The following is a 22,491-nucleotide window of genomic DNA, read 5'->3' on the forward strand; positions in this document are numbered from 1 at the left end:
TTGTCGTCCTATTTTTCGTTTCAAAATCCTCAACACGTTCTCTATTGGGGACAGGTCAGGACTGCAGGCAGGCCAGTCCAGTACTTGTACCCTCTTCCTTCACAGCCACGCCTTTGTAATGTGTGCATCATGTGGTTTTACATTGTCTTGTTGAAAAATGCATGAACGTCCCTAGAAGAGATGACGTCTTGAAGGCAGCATATGTTCTCAATGTACTTTTCTGCATTAATGCTGCCATCACAGAAGTGTAAATGACCTTTGCCAAGGGCACTGAGACAGCCCCATACCATGACAGATCCTGGCTTTTGAACTTGTTGCTGATAACAGTCTGGATGATCTTTTTCATTTTTGAGCACACAGCGTCCATTTTTTCCAAAAAAAAAAAGACCTGGAATGCTGATTCATCTGACCACAATACACATTTCCACTGTGTGATGGTCCGTCCTAGATGCCTCAGAGCCCAGAGAAGTCGACGCAGCTTCTGGACATGGTTAACATAAGGCTTCTTTTTTGCACAGTTAAGTTTTAAGTGGCATTTGTGCATGTTACTCCATAGTGCTTGACAAACTGGAGATCCTCTGGCCATCTTTGCTCAAAAACTCCAGCAGTGCTGCTGTGTCTGATCCACTCATACCAGCACAACACACACTAACACACAACCACCATGTCAGTGTCACTGCAGTGCTGAGAATGATCCACCACCTAAATAATACCTGCGCTGTAGTGGTCCTGGGAGAGTCCTGACCATTAAAGAACGAACAGCATGAAAGGAGGCTAACAAAGTATGCAGAGAAACAGATGGACTACATTCAGTAATTGTAGAACTACAAAGTGCTTCTATATGGTAAGTGGAGCTGATAAAATGGACAGTGAGTGTAGAAACAAAAAGGTGGTTTTAATGTTATGGCTGATCGGTGTATATAAATAAATACACTGTAAATGTAAAGCAGATATATGAACTTTTTAAATTAAATTAAAAAAAAAAACAAGTGGTTGAACACTTATTTATTTTTTAAATCATTGCTGATTTTCCATTATAGACACTGTTAATGTTATGACATTTATCACAGTTGCCTTGGCTTTGAAATTATTAACCACTTAACTTCAATCTGCAAGTTCATTTACATTCATTAATTTCATAGCCACACATATTTAATTATTAGTTTTACTATGGCTACCAAAGAGTATACTTTAAAATAATCAACTAATAATAAAAACATAAATATAAACATAATTACCATAGTGCTTAAAGGTTTAAAAATCTGAAAACAATTCATTGTTGTTTAAAAACTGAAATACAGTCAAAGAAATGTCTTTGATTTTCTGGCAATAAAATGTGCAACCCCTTAGAAGAAATGTTTCTTTAAAAATCAGTCTAGTTTTAAAGCTTGTATTCTATTCTATCAGATAGAAAAAATAAAGCTATTTTAATTTTGTTACATTTGTGTCATTCTGTTATTTAGCCATCAATTATGTCTTTTACATTTTATATCAAACAAATGAAATGTGAACAAGGGAGGCAGGAGAACAATGAACAATCGTTCACTACACAGAAATCGACCCGTCTCTAAAGTTGGTTTTTCCTATTAAAACATTGAGCAGCACAGCTGTGCCCTCTCTACACTCCTCTTGTGCCTCTTTCACAATGTCCTCAAGAACTGACTCTTCTTTATTCCCAATCAGGTAACCTTTGCCACCAAGGCCATTGGCAGCAACATGATAATCTGGAAGAAAGGGGAAAAAAAGCAATTAAAATATCATTATTTTAAATTAAATCACTTCTTGTATTATTTTATAAGCACTGTAATTTGACAACCTCAATAGTTTTTACTATAAATGTAATAAAACAAGCTATTTTAAGTCACCAAAAATCTGGCCAATATTAAAAATGCAGTGCTGTAAATAACTGTGATGTAAATGGGTTAAAGAGGTTTCTTGTTTGTTCTCGGAGCAACATTTACTTAAATAAATAGGTACATTTCTTTTACATATGTAGGTATAAACTCGGTCAATTACCTGCATTTTCTTTTCAAAGTCATGACTAAGGCCCTACCTAATTCACGGCAGCGAAAATTGCGTCACAGACCATAAGATAAGCTGTTTCCCGTGTAATATGCAATTAGCTGTGAAATTCAAACTTTAAGTTTTGTGTTTAGTGATGTAACATTTTTCATTCGCGTAGCGTTCAAGTGCCTCACGTTTACTGGTTCATTTGCAACATGAGGCAGTCCTAACAATCCTACAGCAATCGGTTAGTTAAAATGTCCAGGATGTCGAAGTGTAAAGCTTCTGAAAACACTTAGGTAGCCGGGTTTGGAAAATTCCCAACCAATTCTGTGGGGGTGTCAAAACAGACGAGTATTTTACATGAAGTCTCGCACCATCCACATTCAACTATTAAGGTAGGCTACGCTATGTATTGTAGCTTCCATTTATTCTATCATTCAATAAGTCTTGAAATAAGCCTTTATGTTCATCTTGGTTAGAAGAGTTTTTTGCCTTGCAGCTCACTGAGAAATTAAAGTATCTTTTCAATGGTAACACATTTAATGCTGACTTAGATAAACTGTAAATATAGTTAGGAAAAACACAATTTATGCACTGTCAGGACAAAAACTGTGCCATAAAATTAACAGCACTGCTAAGGATGTCTGTGATTAAACTGTCTAAACTGTCTGTCTGACTAATCCACCCCTATGATGAGACGTGGTGGCGGCATCACTCTCAGAGGCAGGGACAAGAATACTGGTAAGAATTGAGGGACCAATCAATGCAGCCAATAACAGTGGTACCTTGAAACGTGACGTCAATTGGTTCTGGGACTGGGGTTGAGTGTTAAAGGCGTTGAGTTTCTAGGTATTTTTTCCCATAAGGATGTATGGGGAAACCTGTTAATGTGTTCCATGGTCCAGTGGAACTGCATATATTTTAGGCTTATATAAAATAATGGGGTTGTTTTGACACTGAAAAGAACACGAATATAATATAAAAACACTGAAATACAATTTACAAACAAGTTAAAAACAATATACAGAAATACAATATTGCAATTAAACTTGCACTGTACTTTTACTTCTTTATTGTTTCCTTATGCTTCTTAATTGTGTAGATGCTTGATCTTGGAATACCGTATTCCATTCAGTAACAACAAAATGTGTGTGAGTATGCGCTCTGGAGGAGGTTTTATTCAGAGTTTGGGGTTTATGGTTATGCAGTTCTGCATTGATATGGGATGTTTTGTTACTGTGTTGTACTTCTAACACATGATCATTTAGGTCTGTGGACAGTGTACGTAAAATATTCATTTTTATCATATTACCTGTAAAAGCAAGGCCACAGGCTACATTGCTTCCAAGAATAGGCACTTGTTCCCTGGAGATCTGACTCCAACAGGCATCATTTCCCACCAGTGCAATTACAGGTATCTAGTGAAAAAGAAGCTACTTTCAAATAAGTCTTCATTAATTATTATTATAATAAAATTCTAAAGGGATTACATGATACAACACTGTGTTATGGGTGATCACATAGTACATACCTTGTGTCTGTTGAAAGTATCGAATTCTAACAAACTGTAACCCAAGGAGCCATCGCCATAAATAATCCACACCTATAAACAAGTAAGGTCACTTTTTACAGGAAAACCTATAACTTATCTGACTTGACACCAAGAATATATTATTGCAGAACAAAATCTCAAATTTTACATGAAGTCTCTGACAGAAGAAGATACAAAATGTTGTCATACCTCTGAGTCAGGACGGCAGAGCTTTGCTCCCAGCGCAAAGCCGCCTCCAACACCCAGGGTCCCGAAAGCACCTATTTTCAACAGAAGCTCATAATGATTATGGAAATAGAAATCCTGTATTTATTATTATAGACATGTAAATGTATGTACAGTGGATTCAGGACATATTCAGACGTTGTCATGACCTGACCTGATAGAGATGTGATAAAGACCTGCTACACTGAGGGAAAGACCTGTCTATATAAACAAAATACTAAATGTTTTATGGTAAATATTTTAAATATTGATGAATGTTTTTATTATACTTGAAGGTGTTAAGAAAAAAGCTAGCATATTGTGTAAATATAGTAAGCATTAAAAAGTTATTTTTAGGAATGGTAATACAGATAAGAAGAGAAAATTATTAACATTAGGGCTTTGACTGGTGAACTGAGACAATTACAGGCTGTAAAACTCTTCATTTAGGGTTGTCAACAAGTGTGTTTTAAAGGATTGGGCACTGGACTGTTCTAATCTTAAAAAAACAGTGACCACAGCAAGGCAGTATTTTTACCCAATTGCATTATGCTTCCTCTCTACTGGTGCTGACCCCCAGCCCATTGAGGAGAGCGAACTGACACAAGCCAATCGTTGTTCATATAGCCGCCCAGCCCAGCCAGATGGCAGAGCTGAGTTTTGAACTGACGAGTTCGAAATGTCAGCTCTGGTGTGCTAGCGTGTTTTACCGCTGTGCCACCTGAGTGGCGTTGAAACAAACCGAGTCGAGCAACACATGCACGTGCTGACTGGGGCAGTTTGTGATAACACACCACCTTAATTGTTGCTGTGATACAGATCTGCCTGGAAGTGCCCAGTTTAGTTGGCCAGCTGAGCCACTAAAAGTTGTAATATTCATTGAAAGACAGTAAATTAGGTAAACAGGGTAATAAAATTAAATATAGATACTGGTTCCACTTAGTAAATTGAACCACATTACTGGGGCAGTTTATGTACTGGGGAAAATAAACACATTAACAAAATTTGATCTTAAAAAGGGTCCAATAAATGGAACAAACGAAACTGAGTGGTCAGAAGAGGGCAGCACAGTGGTGTGTAAGGAAATAGAAAACTTAAAAAGCCATAACAGATTACAGATCTAAACAGAGTGATAAAGCATGAGGAAAAACAGTAACCCTAAATAAATCAGATAAAATAAATAAAGATAATAAAGATAATACAACAGGAAGTTCAGTAAAAAGAGGGTTTAATTTAGAGATATACTGAAGACAGGAAGAAAATAACATGGAAAGGAGAGTAAGAAAGCTGAGAGAACAGTTAAGATAACAAAAAAGAAGGAAAGAACGTGAACACTGCAAGATAAAAAAAAAGGAAAGGACTAGTATGTAAGGAATTGGTGGGAGGCACATAATAATGAGCAAAAAAAGAAACAGAATTAGAGTAGGAGTATCATCGAGATAGTGAAATATCAGACCAATAACAAGAACAGGAGACTTAACATTTGTCAAGCTGCTGCTATGCAAAATTGATTTATTTATTTATTAGGATTTTAACGTCATGTTTTACACACTTTGGTTACATTCATACATTCACAGTGACAGACAATTTTGTATCTCCAATTAACCTCACTTGCATGTCTTCGGACTGTGGGAGGAAACTGGAGCTCCCGGATGAAACCCACGCAGACACGGGGAGAACATGGAAACTCCAAACAAAAAGAACCCTGACCGCCCCACCTGGGAATCGAACCCAGGACCTTCTTGCTGTGATGCAACAGTGCTACCCACTGAGCCACTGTGAAATAAAACTAATAAAACAACTGGTGCAAATAAAGATAAACAAAAATAAGGCTGGTTGTAAATTACTTTTACTCATTACATACTTTTATTAATTACTCAAATATTTTATTGAGTTGTAGAAATAAAAAAATAAAAAAACATGTCCGGTGTGGTACAGAAAAACAAAAGTCTAGCTTATTAGTAACAAAGTAAACATTTATTCTTGCCAAAAGCCTACAAAAAAACATATCTACCTTTACAAAATGCAGGAGTGTTTTTCTAATTTATTATATATATTTATTTATCCATTTTCTCCCATTTTAGCGTAGTCAATTTGTCTTCCACTGCTGGGGGAGCCTTAATTGCAGTCGAGGTGGGTATATAGCTGCCTACGGCTCCTCTGACCCGTGCACAGCCCTTAGCGGAACCCTTTCTCACCCATGCACTCTGCACAGGCGCCTCTCTATCTGCTAATCAGGGTCCTTACACAGCGTTTTGAAGACCCCACCCACATAGTCCGGTTATCCTGCCCTAGCAGAAACGTGTCTGCTGCAGGCACTGCCAATTACGCCCACTAGATGGCACCCAGCCAATCTTGGCGGAATATCCCGCTGCACCACCTCAGCGCCTTTCTAATTTATTTTTATTTATTTCTTTAGTTGTTTTACGCTGTGCTTACATTCTGATTTGTTTTTAGCTATTAACATAAATCTCAAACACAGTCTTGTTTACACACACAATATTACAACACTCCAGAAAAGGTTTCTGCTTAGTCTTGTCAAAATGCTGTAAGCTTGAGCGTGGTTTTACCTTTTAAAAACTAAAATTTATAGTTTAGTACAGGTAAGGGCAGATGCTAATTACAAATATTAGTACTGTAATATTCTGTGTAGCAACCTTTGCTGTAGGCCTCAATTATTTAAAGCATGACATTTATGTCCATTTACTTACCTGGATCCAGCCAACAGAGTGGTCCTCTTGGTCTCATTATGTAAGCAGCACTGCCCACAAAGTCTCCTCCATCTGCAACAATAATACTTTCCTCTGGCAAGAGCTCATCCACATGGTGGAGAACACTTAAAGGGTTCAGGTGTTTTTTCATCACTTCACTTGCCTTGCCTCTATAACAGGTTTATAAAGAAAACAGTGTCAAAATTACACATTACACAGTTGACAAGCAAAATAAATAGCATGCAATATAATAGAGACATTCAATTTCTTTATAATTATCATTCAATACTTATTTTAAATTGCAAAACAAAAAACAAACTTGCGCATTAATCCTGCATAAAGAAACTAAGGGATTTTACCTGATATTCTTTTCTTTGATCTTGTCTGCCTCCTTTAGAGAGTTAATCCATGTTTCAGGACATTTGTGTCCAACCAATCCCTTAGAGAGACGAAACAGGAAGGAACCTACGTCACCTGAAGAAATAAATAGATTTAATTACCTTAAATTCTTAATTTGAAATAAATTATGCATCATGTCACCTAGATACTCAATTAGGATTCAGGGTTTGAATCTCCAGCGATGCTATAAGCCGGTCGGGCGTCTACAGACAGACATTATTGGCTATGGGGGGAGGGGCTGGGGTTTGGTGGCTGAGGCCCCAAAATGGATTGGCCTTGTGTCAGGTGTGTGTACTGCATTGTGCCCAGTGATTCCAGGAAAGCCGGACCCACCACGACCCTGACCAGGCTAAAACGTGGTTATACATAAAAGCAATGTTACCTTATGAATTAATCTGAATTAATCTGTATGATTGTGGAATTTTGAAATGAAAGCTTGTTCTACACAACTATTCAAAGGAAAAATTTTATAGTTACTTCTTGGCCCTCAGACCTGACATCTAGCATAAATTATTAAATATGCCAAGATGTAGTTGCAACCATTGGGGAATAACATATTTAGAAAAAACGCTTTTGGGGTCAGGGATCCAGAAACTGCTTAGAGGATCCACAAAGATGTTGGAGGACACACAGGACAAGAGGGCATATAATTTAAGAAGGATCTGTATTATGATCAGGAAAGGAAAATTAAGACTAATAGTCAATTTTAGTTTCACACTATTGGCATCATTACCATTTTTATACATACAGTGGTACATAGAAACTTGAAGTCAATTGGTTCTGGGAGTGGCGTCAAGTTTAAAAGGCATTGTGTTTCAAGGTATTTTTTCCCATTAGGATGTTATGCAGATGTAATGTGTTCCATGATCCCATGGAACTGCATATATTTTAGACTAAAGAAAAATAATGAGGGTGTTTTTGACACTTATACATTGAAAATAACATATATATAATATAAAAACACTGAAATACAATTGAAAACAGTTAAATACAATAAACCCTGCTCGTTGCCTTTAGTTCTTTATTGTTTCCTTATGCTTTTTAATCGTGGAGATTGGAATACCTATCATTTACATAAGCAGCAGCAAAACAGCTTTTGCGCTGACTGTGCCGTTATTTCATATGGAGTGTGCCAGAGCACAAAGATTAACATGACTTATTGTACTAAAACAACGAGCGAGGATTTTCACTAGTGGAGAGAACCTGTGAGCAGTAATAATTAAGAGAGGTTTAGTGTTTCTATGTCATTCTTTTTTTATTATTATTATTTTTGTTTACGCATTTTCTCCCCTTTTTCTCCCGTCTGCATGTTTTCACCTGTATGAGTCGAGTTCATATGCGGATCAGCTTTGTGTACGGAGAGCCACACCCTGATCCTCATTATCCCTCGACTCTGTGCAGGCACCATCAATCAGCCAGCAGAGGTCGTAATTACCCCAGCTGTTCACGTAGACGCCCAGCCCAGCCGAATGGCAGAGCTGAGTTTCGAGCCGTCAAGTTCGAAATGCCAGCTCTGGTATGCTAGTGTGTTTTACCAGAGTGCCATCTCTGTGTCATTCTTTTAATACATTAAGTCCCATTAAGCTTTTTTTGTAGCGATTACATTTACATTTACATTTTCAGCATTTAGCAGACGCTTTTATCCAAAGCGACTCACACAATGAGCAACTGAGGGTTAAGGGCCTTGCTCAGGGACCCAACAGTGGCAACTTGGTTGGTAGTAGTGGGGCTTGAACCGGCAACCTTCTGTTTACTAGTCCAGTACCTTAACCACTGAGCTATCACTGGCTCATTAGCGATTAGCGTTTTAGACTCTTGGAAAAGCTGATCATCACAATTTCTTAGAACCCTGAGCTAAAACACAAGTTTAAAAGTGAAACAGGAGAAAATCCAGCTTAACACAGATACATGTGGATTCTTTGACGATTATTTTACACAAATGCAGATTCGTCTCATATTCGCACTTTGATTATGTTTTACCGCACCGCTCAAACCAAGCGCTAAACAAAGCAACAGTCGCACACATGTCAAGTTTAAGGGTCCAAATTTCTCGACAAAGGGCGTCAAGTTTTAAAGATTTTGAGTTCAGGGGACGTCGAGTTACAAGGTACCACTATGCACAGTTTTCAAACAAAATACATGGTTGTTATAAATTAAGTTATTCATTTCTGTGTTTGGTAAACTTTTACAGGCAGCTGTATACAAACTGTGGTTGGTCAAAGATGGTTCAGGTATAGTTCCTGTACTGTTTCTACAAAAATGTAGTTTATCAAGAATGAATGCTTAGATAAAATCAGTTTTGTTGATTTTCCTTCTGTTTCTGTTGTCAGAGCAAATTATTTCCAAACCTTGAACAGCCACTGTGGGCTTCCAGAACATGTCAGAGTTCTTCAGTAGCTGGGTCTTGTCCCTGTTGACTGCAATGATTTTACTTTGTCTGCTAAGCACCCTGCCATAACCAAGTCTGAAGTCACACACCGTGCCTGTTATAAACATCAACAAAATAAAAATAATTAATCCACATACATGTAAAATTCATAGCTGTGTTTACAATTTAACGTGCAAAAATATAGAACCTGACATCTTAACATACAAATTATGTCTAGTTTTCTTACCTGCTAGCAGCACCAAATCTGCGTTTTTCAAAGCATCTCTCCTGTTTTGTCTGATATGAAGAGGACTGTCCTTTCCCAACATCCCTCGAGACATTCCACCCAGAAAGCAGGGAAAGCCCAGAGACTCCAAAGCTTTTCTTAAACAGGGTAAAGAAAAAAGTAAACATTCACTAAAATATCTGTAAACCGAACTGTGGGTGCTACATTCATTATAGCAGAAGAGTAACATATCAGTAACTGGCCTGAGACAAAGTAAACGAGCATTATTTGAAAGTGCAGTTGCAAGCTACCTGACATCATTAACGGGTGTTGGAGGCAGTGTCGCCTGGCTGCCTAAAACAATCACTGGCTTTTTAGCTCTGCTCACCAGCTCTACACACATTTGGACCTGAAAAGAGCAAAAGTCCAATGTCAAGGTGTCTAATGTGTGGTATATGTTGTCTGCTGTATTCAGAACAAAGGTCACTAACTACAAAGCTACTAGCTCAGTAAGTTTCCTATTCCTTTATTTACTGATTGTAGCTAATATTAGTAATCTAAGCAGTTTGCATCTTAAACATACAGCATTTTTGTATTATGTTCTGACTGCTTACAGTGTTTATGCTTAATTACAATCCCATATAAAAAAATAACATTGTAAAGGCTAGCCTTACTGTCTGGTCTGAAGCTTGAGGTACATGCACAGGAAGAGGTGAAAGATCTTGGATCTCCCATGCCCCAGCAAAAAGATTTGTTAGATGATTGCGCAGATACCTAGGAGACATCATTCAATATACAGTGCCTTGCAAAAGTATTCAGCCCCCTTGAACTTTTCAACCTTTTGCCACATTTCAGGCTTTAAACATTAAGATATGAAATTGTAATTTTTTGTGAAGAATCAATAACAAGTGCGACACAATTGTGAAGTGGAACGAAATTTATTGGATATTTTAAACTTTTTTTAGAAATAAAAACCTGAAAAGTGGGGCGTGCAATATTATTCAGCCCCTTTACTTTCAGTGCAGCAAACTCACTCCAGAAGTTCAGTGAGGATCTCTGAATGATCCAATGTTGACCTAAATGACTGATGGTGATAAATAGAATCCACCTGTGTGTAATCAAGTCTCCGTATAAATGCACCTGCTCTGTGATAGTCTCAGAGTTCTGTTTAAAGCGCAGAGAGCATCATGAAGACCAAGGAACACACCAGGCAGGTCCGAGATACTGTTGTGGAGAAGTTTAAAGCCGAATTTGGATACAAAAAGATTTCCCAAGCTTTAAACATCTCAAGGAGCACTGTGCAAGCGATCATATTGAAATGAAGGGAGTATCAGACCACTGCAAATCTACCAAGACCCGGCCGTCCCTCTAAACTTTCAGCTCAAACAAGGAGAAGACTGATCAGAGATGCAGCCAAGAGGCCCATGATCACTCTGAATGAACTGCAGAGATCTACAGCTGAGGTGGGAGAATCTGTCCATAGGACAACAATCAGTCGTACACTGCACAAATCTGGCCTTTATGGAAGAGTGGCAAGAAGAAAGCCATTTCTCAAAGATATCTATAAAAAGTCACCTGGGAGACACACCAAACATGTGGAAGAAGGTGCTCTGGTCAGATGAAACCAAAATCGAACTTTTTGGCCACAAAGCAAAACGTTATGTTTGGCATAAAAGCAACACAGCTCATCACCCTGAACACACCATCCCCACTGTCAAACATGGTGGTGGCAGCATCATGGTTTGGGCCTGCTTTTCTTCAGCAGGGACAGGGAAGATGGTTAAAATTGATGGGAAGATGGATGGAGCCAAATACAGGACCATTCTGGAAGAAAACCTGTTGCAGTCTGCAAAAGACCTGAGACTGGGACGGTGATTTATCTTCCAACAAGACAATGATCCAAAACATAAAGCAAAATCTACAATGGAATGGTTCACAAATAAACTTATCCAGGTGTTAAAATGGCCAAGTCAAAGTCCAGACCTGAATCCCATCGAGAATCTGTGGAAAGAGCTGAAAACTGCTGTTCACAAACGCTCTCCATCCAACCTCACTGAGCTCGAGCTGTTTTGCAAGGAAGAATGGGCAAAAATTTCAGTATCTCGATGTGCAAAACTAATAGAGACATACCCCAAGCGACTTGCAGCTGTAATCGCAGCAAAAGGTGGCGCTACAAAGTATTAACGCAAGGGGGCTGAATAATATTGCACGCCCCACTTTTCAGTTTTTTATTTCTAAAAAAAGTTTAAAATATCCAATAAATTTCGTTCCACTTCACGATTGTGTCCCACTTGTTGTTGATTCTTCACAAAAAATTACAATTTCATATCTTTATGTTTGAAGCCTGAAATGTGGCAAAAGGTTGAAAAGTTCAAGGGGGCTGAATACTTTTGCAAGGCACTGTATATATGTTTCATTTATTAAGTAAAACAGAACTTTAACATTCAAGATCATAAAGAACATAATATCAGAAAAATACTACTACAGCAAAACAGAAATGTATAGATGTAAAATTTGCGTCACGGACAGTGAAATGAGCAGTTTTCAGTGTAATATGCAATTTGCTATAAAATTCAAAATTTAAGGTTTAGAATTTTAAATTTTTTATTTGTGTACCGTATGTGAGGGGCAATATGCAATATGAGGAAGTCCTAACAATCATACGACATGATAATTAAGTTGTGTAACAGGCTTTCCGGGTGTAGTGTGCGGGCAATGTTTGATGTATGTGTTTACGTTTGAGTGCATTTTGTCCCTTTGGGGATTCCATAAAGTGTGCTTCTTTACACATGTGATCATCTCTCTGTAGTCTGTGCTCAAAAGAATGAACCAGTAAGGTACTCTGCTCCCAAAAGTTTGTCTATGTATAGTTGGGGGTATTGGACGAGTATTTTGGTCTTTGAGAGGTAGCTAGTTTATGAGTGTTATTTAATGACTGTCGTGAAATGTGGCACTTCTGTTTAAAAATCTGTGCAATCTGTGATTTTTGGAAAATGAGATCCGTGAAATTAAGCACATTTTCCCATGAATTTAGTAGGACCCTACTTATAAATCAGGCAACATTTGGATTCCAAGTGGCATGGGTGCAAATGATCTCATATGTTCTCATGTCAATGCATCTTTACTGAACGGAATACGGTATTCCAAGATCAAGCATCTCCACGATTAAGAAGCATAAGGAAACAATAAAGAAGTAATGGTAAAGTGCAGATTTTATTGTATTTTTATTGATTTTTAACTGTTTTCAATTGTATTTCAGTGTTTTTATATTATATTTGTGTTCTTTTTAGTGTATAAGTGTCAAAAGCAATCCCATTACTTTACATAAGCCTAAAAAAATACCTTGAAATGCAACGCCTTTTAAACTCGACACCTTTTAAACTCAACGCCACTCCCAGAACCAATTGACGTCGAGTTTTAAAGTACCACTGTATTGTGTACAGATTGGCTGTGCGATATGTTACATGTTGACATTTCTTACCATGAAATAATTGTGCCAGGAATTCCTTTTGGAGTGTTTTTAGGAGAGAACTCTTTCTCCACCAGATGATATGGATAAAGCGTGTCAATGGGAAACTCGATAAATACAGGACCTAAAAACACAATTAAATTAACACAATTAAATTATTAACAACAACACTCAAAATGATAAATGCCCATTATTCAACTGCTTACCAGGTGTTCCAGACTGAGCGACAGCCAACGCTTTACGTACAGTAGGCACAATTTCCCTTACATTTCTTATAGATGCACAGAACTTGCAGAGAGGCTTAAATATAGACATCTGGTCAATGTCCTGCAAAGCACCTCGACCCTGAAGACACACACAAACACAAAAACAAACACACAAACGTGTTATGACCTTGACCTAAGCTAGACTAAGTAGTTTAGCCTACCACACAGGTATGTTCTGGCATTTTTTTATAATAATGTTCATTTTAAACTGATATGAACTTTCAATTAGAAATGCACAATTTTATACAGTAAGACACTACAGTTAGAGGTATCAAATTTTCTTTTATTTACTTACCTGCAGCAGTGTGGCAGATGCTCCACCCATTAAAAGCAGAGGTGACTCAGCCATCTGAGCATTCTTCACTGCTGTAACTGTGTTAGTAAGACCTGGTCCTGCAGTTACTACAGCCACTCCTACTGTACCTGCATTTACCAAAACAATGCATTTTACATAATACCGTTATTATGTAATTATTTACCAATTAGGTGTGCCGAAATAAATACAATAGTAATTTTAAACCTGCTTTACAGTAGGAAATCTAGTCATGTCCTAACACTAATTAAAACTATATGATTTCAAGGCAGGCAGGCATATAAGGTTTCAAGGCTGGTTTGCACAGACACTCTTGAAAAGACATTTAATCAGCCTTACCAGAGAGTCTTGCAACTGCATCAGCAGCAAAGACTGCTGTGGCCTCATGACGTGTGTCCACAACACGGATCCCTAGTTTCTCACATGCCACCAGAATAGGAGAGATGTGTCCGCCGACCAACGTGAAAATGAACTTGATGCCATGAGCGTCCAGCACCTCTGCTACACTCTCGCCTCCATGTCGAGTGCTCTTTCTGTCAGTCTAAGGGTTACAGGAAAAATCGCAAACAAAAATGTCAACATTGCTTTGAGAACATACTGTTACTTCCACTGTACTGAATGATCTTGCTAATAGATCAAGAGTGGACTTTGTCATGAAAGCATTTCAGGGTAAAGTATCATTTTATATATAAGGCCTATAGAATGTTTAACAACTGAACTAAAGTACAGTATTGACTGCTTGGTCATTGAGTTATATAGTTATATAGCACGCACACACATACACAGTGTCCTTACAAAAGTATGATTTAAAGGAGGTGATCCAATTTTAGACACTAGCTGTGAGGGCAGGGAGAAACCTGTTGGGCCATGTCACAAACACGATGGCCAACTTGAATTAAAGTTCAGTTTTTCAAATGGCAGGGATGTGTGACACATCAAACTGGTGGAAAAAGTTCACCAGCATTCTTTAGTTTGAAAAAGTAAACAAGTGCCTTGACATGACACCACAGATATAAATGGGCTATAGATATAAAAGGGGTTAAAATCAGAAGTGGGTGGTGGTCACTTGATTGGACACCAACGACCAATGCACTTTTTGGTGGAATCTCGTTGAAAGAAATCAAGAAAGGTTCAATCCTCAGACAACAATGAAGAAAACACGTCTTTATCGTACAATCTTGTGTAAAGGTCTGCTCAGCTCGGTCAATAAAGAACGGTCCCACAATTTGGGTCTGCCATTCACCACATCATGTCATGACTTTAGGTGAAGTATTGGTGTTAAATAGATCAGTTCAGTGCGAGTTTGTGTACAACCAGTATCGATGATTCTATTCGTTGACCTTAACATACACAAAGAAATGTCCTTCTTCACTGAATAGCACCTATGGGTCCCATTTATGGGTTCACAAAACTTGCTGAATTGAGGCACAGCTAACCCCATTCTGATTCCAGAATCAGACAATACGTTCTACATTGTGATATCTTGCTGAATGAGGCCAGAACAGTGGTTCTGCAGTTACAGGTTTATTAATGACAGAACCAGAACATGTCATTGCAGAACGTTTTAACCAACACCACCCAAACAGGCCTCCCATTACCCACAGTACAGTTGCCAAACTTCCTGACAAATTCTGAATTTGGCAGGAAGTTTGGCAACTGTACTGTGGGTAATGGGAGGCCTGTTTGGGTGGTGTTGGTTGAAACGTTCTGCAATGACATGCTTCATTCACAGGTCACTTTAGTCCTGATGACAAACAAAGCTCTAAATGTTGTTCTATATCTTTGTCACTATTTGATTGTAGATATGTTTTAATATGTTGAGTTCTAGACACATTCTGAAGATAACTACAGCAAACAGGATGCACCTGATTATAATCTGTGCTTGTAGGCTGCTTTACTTTTACGCTTCAGTCTAGTTCATTATAAACCATCTTGATGTGGTTTAGGTCAGGGGACTGTGCTGATTATTCCATTATGTAAAGCCTGCCACTTTGTTTTTGTCTCAACAAAATAGCCTGGAGGTATGTTTCAGGTCACTGTCTCGCTGTAGGATCAATCCCTGATAGGGGTGTAACGATACACTCTGCTCACGATTCGATTTGATTCACGATTCTGAGTTCATGATTCGATTTTCTCACGATTTTTTCTGAAGTGTAAACAGTGCAAAACAATGCACATTTTCTTGTACATTTTTAAGCAAAAAAAAAAAACTTCAGTCCCCTGCAATTTAAAGGTCATTACCAAGAACAGAGTACTTTACTGTAACCTACTAACAGGTTTACCAAATTTAAAATTACTTATCGCCATTTTAAATTGAAAATCAAAGTAATCAAACATGCTCATTGAGCTGAGCTGAGTCTTTAAACAGATTTTTTGTTGTTGTTTAAACTAATTTATTACCAAATTACATGTATAATGAAATACTAATGTAAAAAACATTTTATTAAATGTTTATTATTTAAATGGCTTTATTTATATACTTAACGTGGAACAGAGTGCCACAACAATAAATTATAAAATACAAAAAAGACCCATCTCAATTTGACAAAAAGGTCTGATTGTGTATATTATTTGTAAATTTGCATCTACACAACATCAACAAAGCATCACTCAACAAAATATAAATGAAAATGTGCAAAACAAAAAGCAGCATCCAGGTGACAGTATTTGTAAGTATTTAGTGAAGATTGGCATTCAGAAAAACCAAGCAGCTCATCTTTAAGGGGTTGATCTTGTTTCTCCTTTCTGTTATGATCTGCCTTGTTTTAGAAAAGATTCTATCTGAGGGGACAGATGTTGCTACAGTACACAGTGACATGTATAAGATGTGGGTAGACTGAACACTTGGTCTCCCACCAGCTCAGTGGGTCTGAACTGTTTCCTGTCACTCATTTTCCTCACCTTTCCAGCGTGTAATGTCTGGCTATGTAAAGCGCTCTGTAAAACTTTTTTCTGTAAAACTACGCTCTGTAAATCAAGTTCTTTCTCTCTCTCTCTCTCTCTCTCTCTCTCTCTCACTCCCTCCTGTTCGTGTGCTCGCTGTCCGTGTGTGTGTGTGTGTGTGTGTGTGTATGTAACCCCTCCCCTCCTGCTCAGTGTAAATCAATCACGTGCGGCTTTAACAGAAAAAAACCCGGGAAAAAAAAGAATCGGCTCCCAATGAGGAGCCGGATCCCGTCGTTTACTTTAAGAGCCGACTCTAAGAGCCAGATTGTTCGCGACCGACCCATCACTAATAAATTACAGAACGCACGTGCAATCGCGAAGATGTCCACGATGCACATCGCTACATTTTTGCATCGCGTTACACCCCTAATCCCTGACTAACTAGACATAGACCAGAGGTTATTACATTATAATAAGGCTTTGCTTTTAATTCTGTGGTAGCTTTTTAGAATCACTCGCCAAGTCGCCAAACTTTGAGCCAGCTAAAGATATACAACTGTAGAAATGCATTAACTTTCAAAGTTCCATTTACATCAACTGCTGGATAAGAGCTGTAAGAGTTGTTAATCAATTACTTGTTTCCTGATACTGATATCTAATGTCTTTATGTCTTTATCTTTCACCTCTGGAAGTTTACCCTAGTATGTTTTAGCATGATTTCACAATATTTCAAAGAGCATCTTCTAATGTTACTTAATGCTTGACATCTTTAAATACCATATTCATGCAAAAATGGGGTTGAGGTCAGGTAACTGAGAAGGGAAAGGCTATGGCAGTCAGCACTCCTTCTCTGGTCTCTAAGAAATTGTTGCAAAGCTGTTTAAGTGTGTTTTTGGTCGTTACCCTGCTGCAGTATAAACTCTTCCCAACAAAGATTAAGAGGATACATCATGTATCTGATGAATAGAGTTGTATCTACTGTAAAATATTTTTATGTCTTAGCCCATGCCAGGTGTTTAGCCTTGTTTACCTTTCTAAGTGGATTACAAACAGGAACTTGTACAGTGTGATCTTCTTTTGACCATGGTTTCTGTATTTGTGCAGAAATTGCTGCTATGTCAATAAACAAAGCTTTATGTATTTGTCTTCTGATAGTGTGGTCACCTTTGCCTTGTTTAGGGACTTGATGTGAAGCCTCTCTGCACTAAGAAAACTTACGACACATTCACTTTAGTTTGATTGCCATATTGTCACAATTCTAACTCAATACTGCTCTAAAGCACTGCACTGATTGTCAAAAAACTTCAACTCCAGGACTAGGTGGCGCTATAACATGCAAGATAATGTTACGCCAACAAAGACATAAAATCATACCCTCTTTCGAAAATTCTTGGACCCCAGAAATCGCTGTTTGCGGCCATATTCTTCTTTTTCTTTTTTAGGGCACCATAATTTTCTATAGGATTGAGGTAAGGGCTTTGCGATGGCCTCTCTATTGCATTCACTTTGTGCAACATGCAACACTGCCTACAAGTCTGGAAACTGGGATGTATACAGCACACCCAAAGCTAATCTAAAGAGGGCCATTATCAAACACAAATTCCAATACAAACAATAAAATGAACAGAACTTCTGCAGCTCTGACCCTTGGCACATTTGGCAGGACTGAAGAGTTTAACTACTTCTATGCTCGATTTGATCAGGAGAACACAGATTTTGAGAAAAATTGAGCTACCTCCCTACAACCAACCATTAGCATTTTCTATCAGCAACGCTCACTCCACTCTGAGCAGAGTGAATGTGCGCAAGTATGCTAGTCTAGATGAAGTTCCAGGTCGAGCACTGAGGGTCTGCTCAGAGCAGCTGACTCGGGTGTTTACTGACATTTTCAATCTGTTGCCAACAGCTTTAAAGCAACCACCATTGTTCCAGTACGTAAAAACTCCACAGCCTCTGCTATTACTTCTAGCCTGTGGTCCCCACCTAAAATCATGCCTGCCCTTAACACTGGACTCCCTTTAGTGCGCCCAAACGCCCAATAGATCAACCTAGGATGACATTTCCTCACCTATGTGAGGTTGCTTTTTGTCTACTTTAGCTCAGTGTTCAACACAGTCAGACCAAACTGGCTGAAAAGCTCTTAGACCTGGGCATCAGCTCTTTTTCATCAGCTATTTCTCACTAACAGACCATAGTTTGTTAAGCTTGACCATCTTACCTCCTGCACCTTTATCCTGAATACAGGCCCAGGGCTGTTTGCTTAGTCCACTCCTCTACTATCTGTTCACTCATGACTGCAAATCTGTTAATGGACTTAACTCTGTAATTAAATTTGGTTGTTGACATGATCAGCAACAATAAAGAGAGAGGAGGTGCAGCATCTAGCACAATGGTGTGCCAGTAACACCCTTTTACTGAACACACAGAATACTCATTGTGGACTTCCAACAGAAGAAGAAAGACAACACACACACCCAAATCTGTATTAATGGATTAGAGGTGGCACGTGTTCAGCTTCAAGCTCCAAGGTGTCTACATCTCCGAGGACCTAACCAGGACCACAGAAATGCCTCTACTTCCTAAAGAGGCTGGGAAAAGCTCACTTCACAGACACTGGTGAACTTCTACCACTGTACTATTGAGAGTTTGCTTACAAACTGCATTTCTAGTTGGTATGATAATTCCAAAGCCCACCACCGAGTAAAGCATCATGGTTGCTCAACTCCTCTCCTTTGAGAAGTTGCAACAAAAACGCTCTCTGTGTAGAATACAGAATATCATCAAAGAACGTTCCCAACCGAATCATGGACTGTTAGCATTCCGAACCTCAGAGATGTGCTCCAGGAACCTCCGCGGCCGAACCAGCAGGCTGCGGAATAGCTTCTATCACTCTGCTGTCAATCTAACCAACAGCTAACCATAACACCAAGGACCTCACCTGGACCATTAACATCTTCATGCTGGTCAAGAAAGCACAGAAATGCCTCTACTTCCTAAAGAGGTTGAGGGAAGCTCACTTCACAGACACGACACGGGTGATCTTCTACCGCTCTACCATTGAGAGATGGCTTACAAACTGCATCTCTATTTCGTATGACAATTCCAAAGCCCACCACCAAGTGGTGAAAACTGCCTAACGCATCATGGTTGCTCAACTGCTCTCCATTGAGAACTTGCAACAAAAACACTCTCTGTGGAGAATAAGTAAGATCATCAAAGATAGTTCACAATCGAATCATGGAATGTTAGCCTCCGACCCTCAGGGAAGTGCTTCAAGAACCTAGCATTTATCACTCTGCTGTCAATCTAATCAACCGCTACCTATAACACTAATACTTTCGCCAACCACCATCATACTGTCTATGCTATTGTTTAATTAACTGCTTAATTGCAAATCAAGACTGTTGTGCCAACAATGCTGCTCCTGCTAGATAGGACAGAAACCTGGCGTATTTGCACCGAAAATGTCAAGAAATTACTATGGACTTTATAACAGACTGGACTGAATAATGAAGAACTCCAACTGTTTACATTATTATTATTATTATTTTGCTAGTTATAACTTTTAGTTCAATTTAATTGTGTGTATGTATGATTTGTGTAAATCCTATTTATTCAAATTATCCTCCAGGCCACCCAAGGAGGATGGGGGTCCCTGCTGAGTCTGGTTCCTCTCAAGATTTCTTTCTGTAGTTTTCCGGGAGTCTTTCCTTGTCATTGTCGCCCTTGGCTTGCTCAACAGGAGTTTTTGGTCTGTTGGTCCTGGATTCTGTAAAGTTGCTTTGAGACAATGTTTATTGTAAAAAGTGCTATACAAATGAATTTGACTTGACTTCATTACACTCCGTTATTGGTTATTTGAAAATTTTTTGGTATTGTATTAGATTTACAAAGGACAGTGGTAGCCTAGTGGGTAGAGCTTTGGGCTATCAACCGGAAGATTGGCGGTTCAAATCCAGTCTCTGCTATGCAGCCACTGTTAGGTCCATAAGCAAGGCCCTTAACCCTGTCTGCTCCAGGGGCACCGTATGATGGCTGACCCTGCGCTCTGACCCCAGCTTCCAAACAAGCTGGGATATGCGAAGAAAGAATTTCATTGTACCGTACACCTGTATATGTATATCTGACAAATAAAGTATATCTTAATCTTATTACACTTCAAATGCACTTCAGTCATTCCTGACATACGCTATAGAGGATTAAGGATTATGTAAGGATTATTAATCGTAAAAAAACTATAACACAATATAAATATAATTAAAGTAATGGTAAATTACGATTTAGAAAGGATGTGGTTTAGGTAGAAATACTATGCTTGCCACTACCAAAGGTTCTACAGGGTGTCACTGAAGTCTGGACACATAGGAAATGTCACCAACTAAATGTTTACTAAAATGCACACACATACATATTGCATCACAAATAGTGGGAGCACATTGAAGATGTTATTGATTAATATTATAATGAAATAAAATGTTGTTAAAAATGTGTCCAGACTTTAAGGGACACCCTGTACAGAGGGTCGAAACTAATTTCCCTTTGTAGTCAACTACTGAAGGTTTAATGTTGCAGCATTTGAGCTTGCTTTACATGACAGAATAAAAGACCTGCCATGTCAACTAAACTATTTAAATAAAAGTGTGAACTATTTATTTACGAAGTTAATAATTCTTTATTGCACTTACCTTATGAAACAGCTGGTAAAGTAAGCCAAGTTTGTAGATAACAAACAAAAGCGCGCATATAGGAACACTTAATAAACAACAAACAACCGTACCGATGTCCATTTGCAGCTAGCGTGTATTGCTTATAACAACAGTCCAGGTGTAACCGCGTAATATGAACAAGTTGTATAAGCGCAGCAAATGATATCAACAGCTCCTGCCTGCTTGCTGTGTAAGACAAAGGACAAGTTTGCTGTACAGCGCCCTCAGGAAAAATGAACAGTTTTCGAGTTCTGCTTTATTGCGTTTCGTCCGTGTCGTTTATCTAATCTTAATCTAGTATGCTAATAAAAGCAGTTAACTTTGCCGTTTTTACTGTAGTGCTGTTTCAGCTAGCCATGACCTTTCAGGAAGACGAGTTCTCTAACGACGAGCTTCCACGCAGGTCAAACTCCAGTCAGGTCCGGTATGGAAAGCCATTGGAGTCAGAACGTGTGGCCAAATGCGGGGCTATTCGATTTAACGCATTCAGTAGTACGTACAGTGTGAGTGGTACCTTGTAACTCACGTCCCCTAAACTCAAAATCTTTGAAACTCGACACCCTTCGTAGAGAAATGTGTACCCTTAAACTTAAACGTTTTCCTTAAATTCGACATGTTCAGCCTTTAAAATTGTTTTATTTATTTAAAATGAACAATGAACAGCCACTGTTCAGTGTTCAGTGCTTACATTTACATTTTACACTGTTACACAAAGGACCACGTGGGAAAATGCCGTAAAACTTCCCATATTGAATTTACGTTTTTTATGTTCCGAAAAACCTAACAACACTTTCAGCATTTAGCAGACGCTTTTATCCAAAGCGACTTACAGTACTGTGACAGTATATTGTCTAAGCAATTGAGGGTAAAGGGCCTTGCTCAAGGGCCCAACAGTGGCAACCTGGCAGTGGTGTGGCTTGAACCAGCGAACTTTTGATTACTAGTCCAGTACCTTAGCCACTAGGCTTCAAGTGCTCTGCATCATCAAAGTGTGCATATGAGACGAATCCGCATTATAGCCGGGTGTTCTGAGAAATTGTGAGAATCACCTTTTCCGAGTTTAAAAAAAGCTTAACGTGAATTAATGTACTAAAAGAATGATGGGAACACTAAAATTCCTCGCTCGTTGTTTTTGTACAATAAGTCTATATAAAAACACTGAAATACATGCATATTTTACATTAGCCTAAAATATATGCAGTTCCACAGGACCATGGAATGCATTAACAGGTTTGTACATCATTATGAGAAAAAATACCTTAAAACTCAACACCTTTAAAACTCGACGCCACTCCCAGAACCAACTGAGTTCTTTTTTTCTGAGACAAAAAAACAACTTTTTGTCTACAAAAAAGGCCAGAGCAGACTTTATTTCTTAAGGAGG

General features: G+C 38.5%; 1 protein-coding gene across 1 annotated transcript; it reads right to left on the minus strand.

Annotated features, from left to right (window-relative positions):
• Positions 1–990: 990 nt before the first annotated feature.
• Positions 991–21,403, minus strand: ilvbl (ilvB (bacterial acetolactate synthase)-like). Its single transcript, XM_063004535.1, has 15 exons — positions 21,087–21,403; positions 13,855–14,056; positions 13,498–13,625; positions 13,143–13,281; positions 12,949–13,060; positions 10,142–10,241; positions 9,779–9,876; positions 9,489–9,625; positions 9,222–9,356; positions 6,834–6,948; positions 6,475–6,644; positions 3,749–3,819; positions 3,539–3,610; positions 3,320–3,425; positions 991–1,724 (listed from the first exon to the last, which is right to left on the minus strand). Exons 1-15 carry the CDS (start codon positions 21,186–21,188, stop codon positions 1,546–1,548), a joined length of 1,866 nt encoding a protein of 621 aa, XP_062860605.1. The 5' UTR covers positions 21,189–21,403; the 3' UTR covers positions 991–1,545.
• Positions 21,404–22,491: the final 1,088 nt, after the last annotated feature.

Source organism: Trichomycterus rosablanca, chromosome 11 (assembly GCF_030014385.1).
Source record: "Trichomycterus rosablanca isolate fTriRos1 chromosome 11, fTriRos1.hap1, whole genome shotgun sequence".
Lineage (NCBI taxonomy): Eukaryota > Metazoa > Chordata > Actinopteri > Siluriformes > Trichomycteridae > Trichomycterus > Trichomycterus rosablanca.

Excerpts from the sequence above, each read along its gene's own strand:
- ilvbl (XM_063004535.1), bottom strand. The coding sequence starts at position 21,188 with ATGGACATCGGTACGGTTGTTTGTTGTTTATTAAGTGTTCCTATATGC. Across the intron at positions 6,949-9,221 it reads GCCCACAGTGGCTGTTCAAG|GTGACGTAGGTTCCTTCCTG; the intron begins GTTTGGAAATAA and ends TTATTTCTTCAG. Across the intron at positions 1,725-3,319 it reads CTGTGGCCTTGCTTTTACAG|ATTATCATGTTGCTGCCAAT; the intron begins GTAATATGATAA and ends CCTTTCTTCCAG.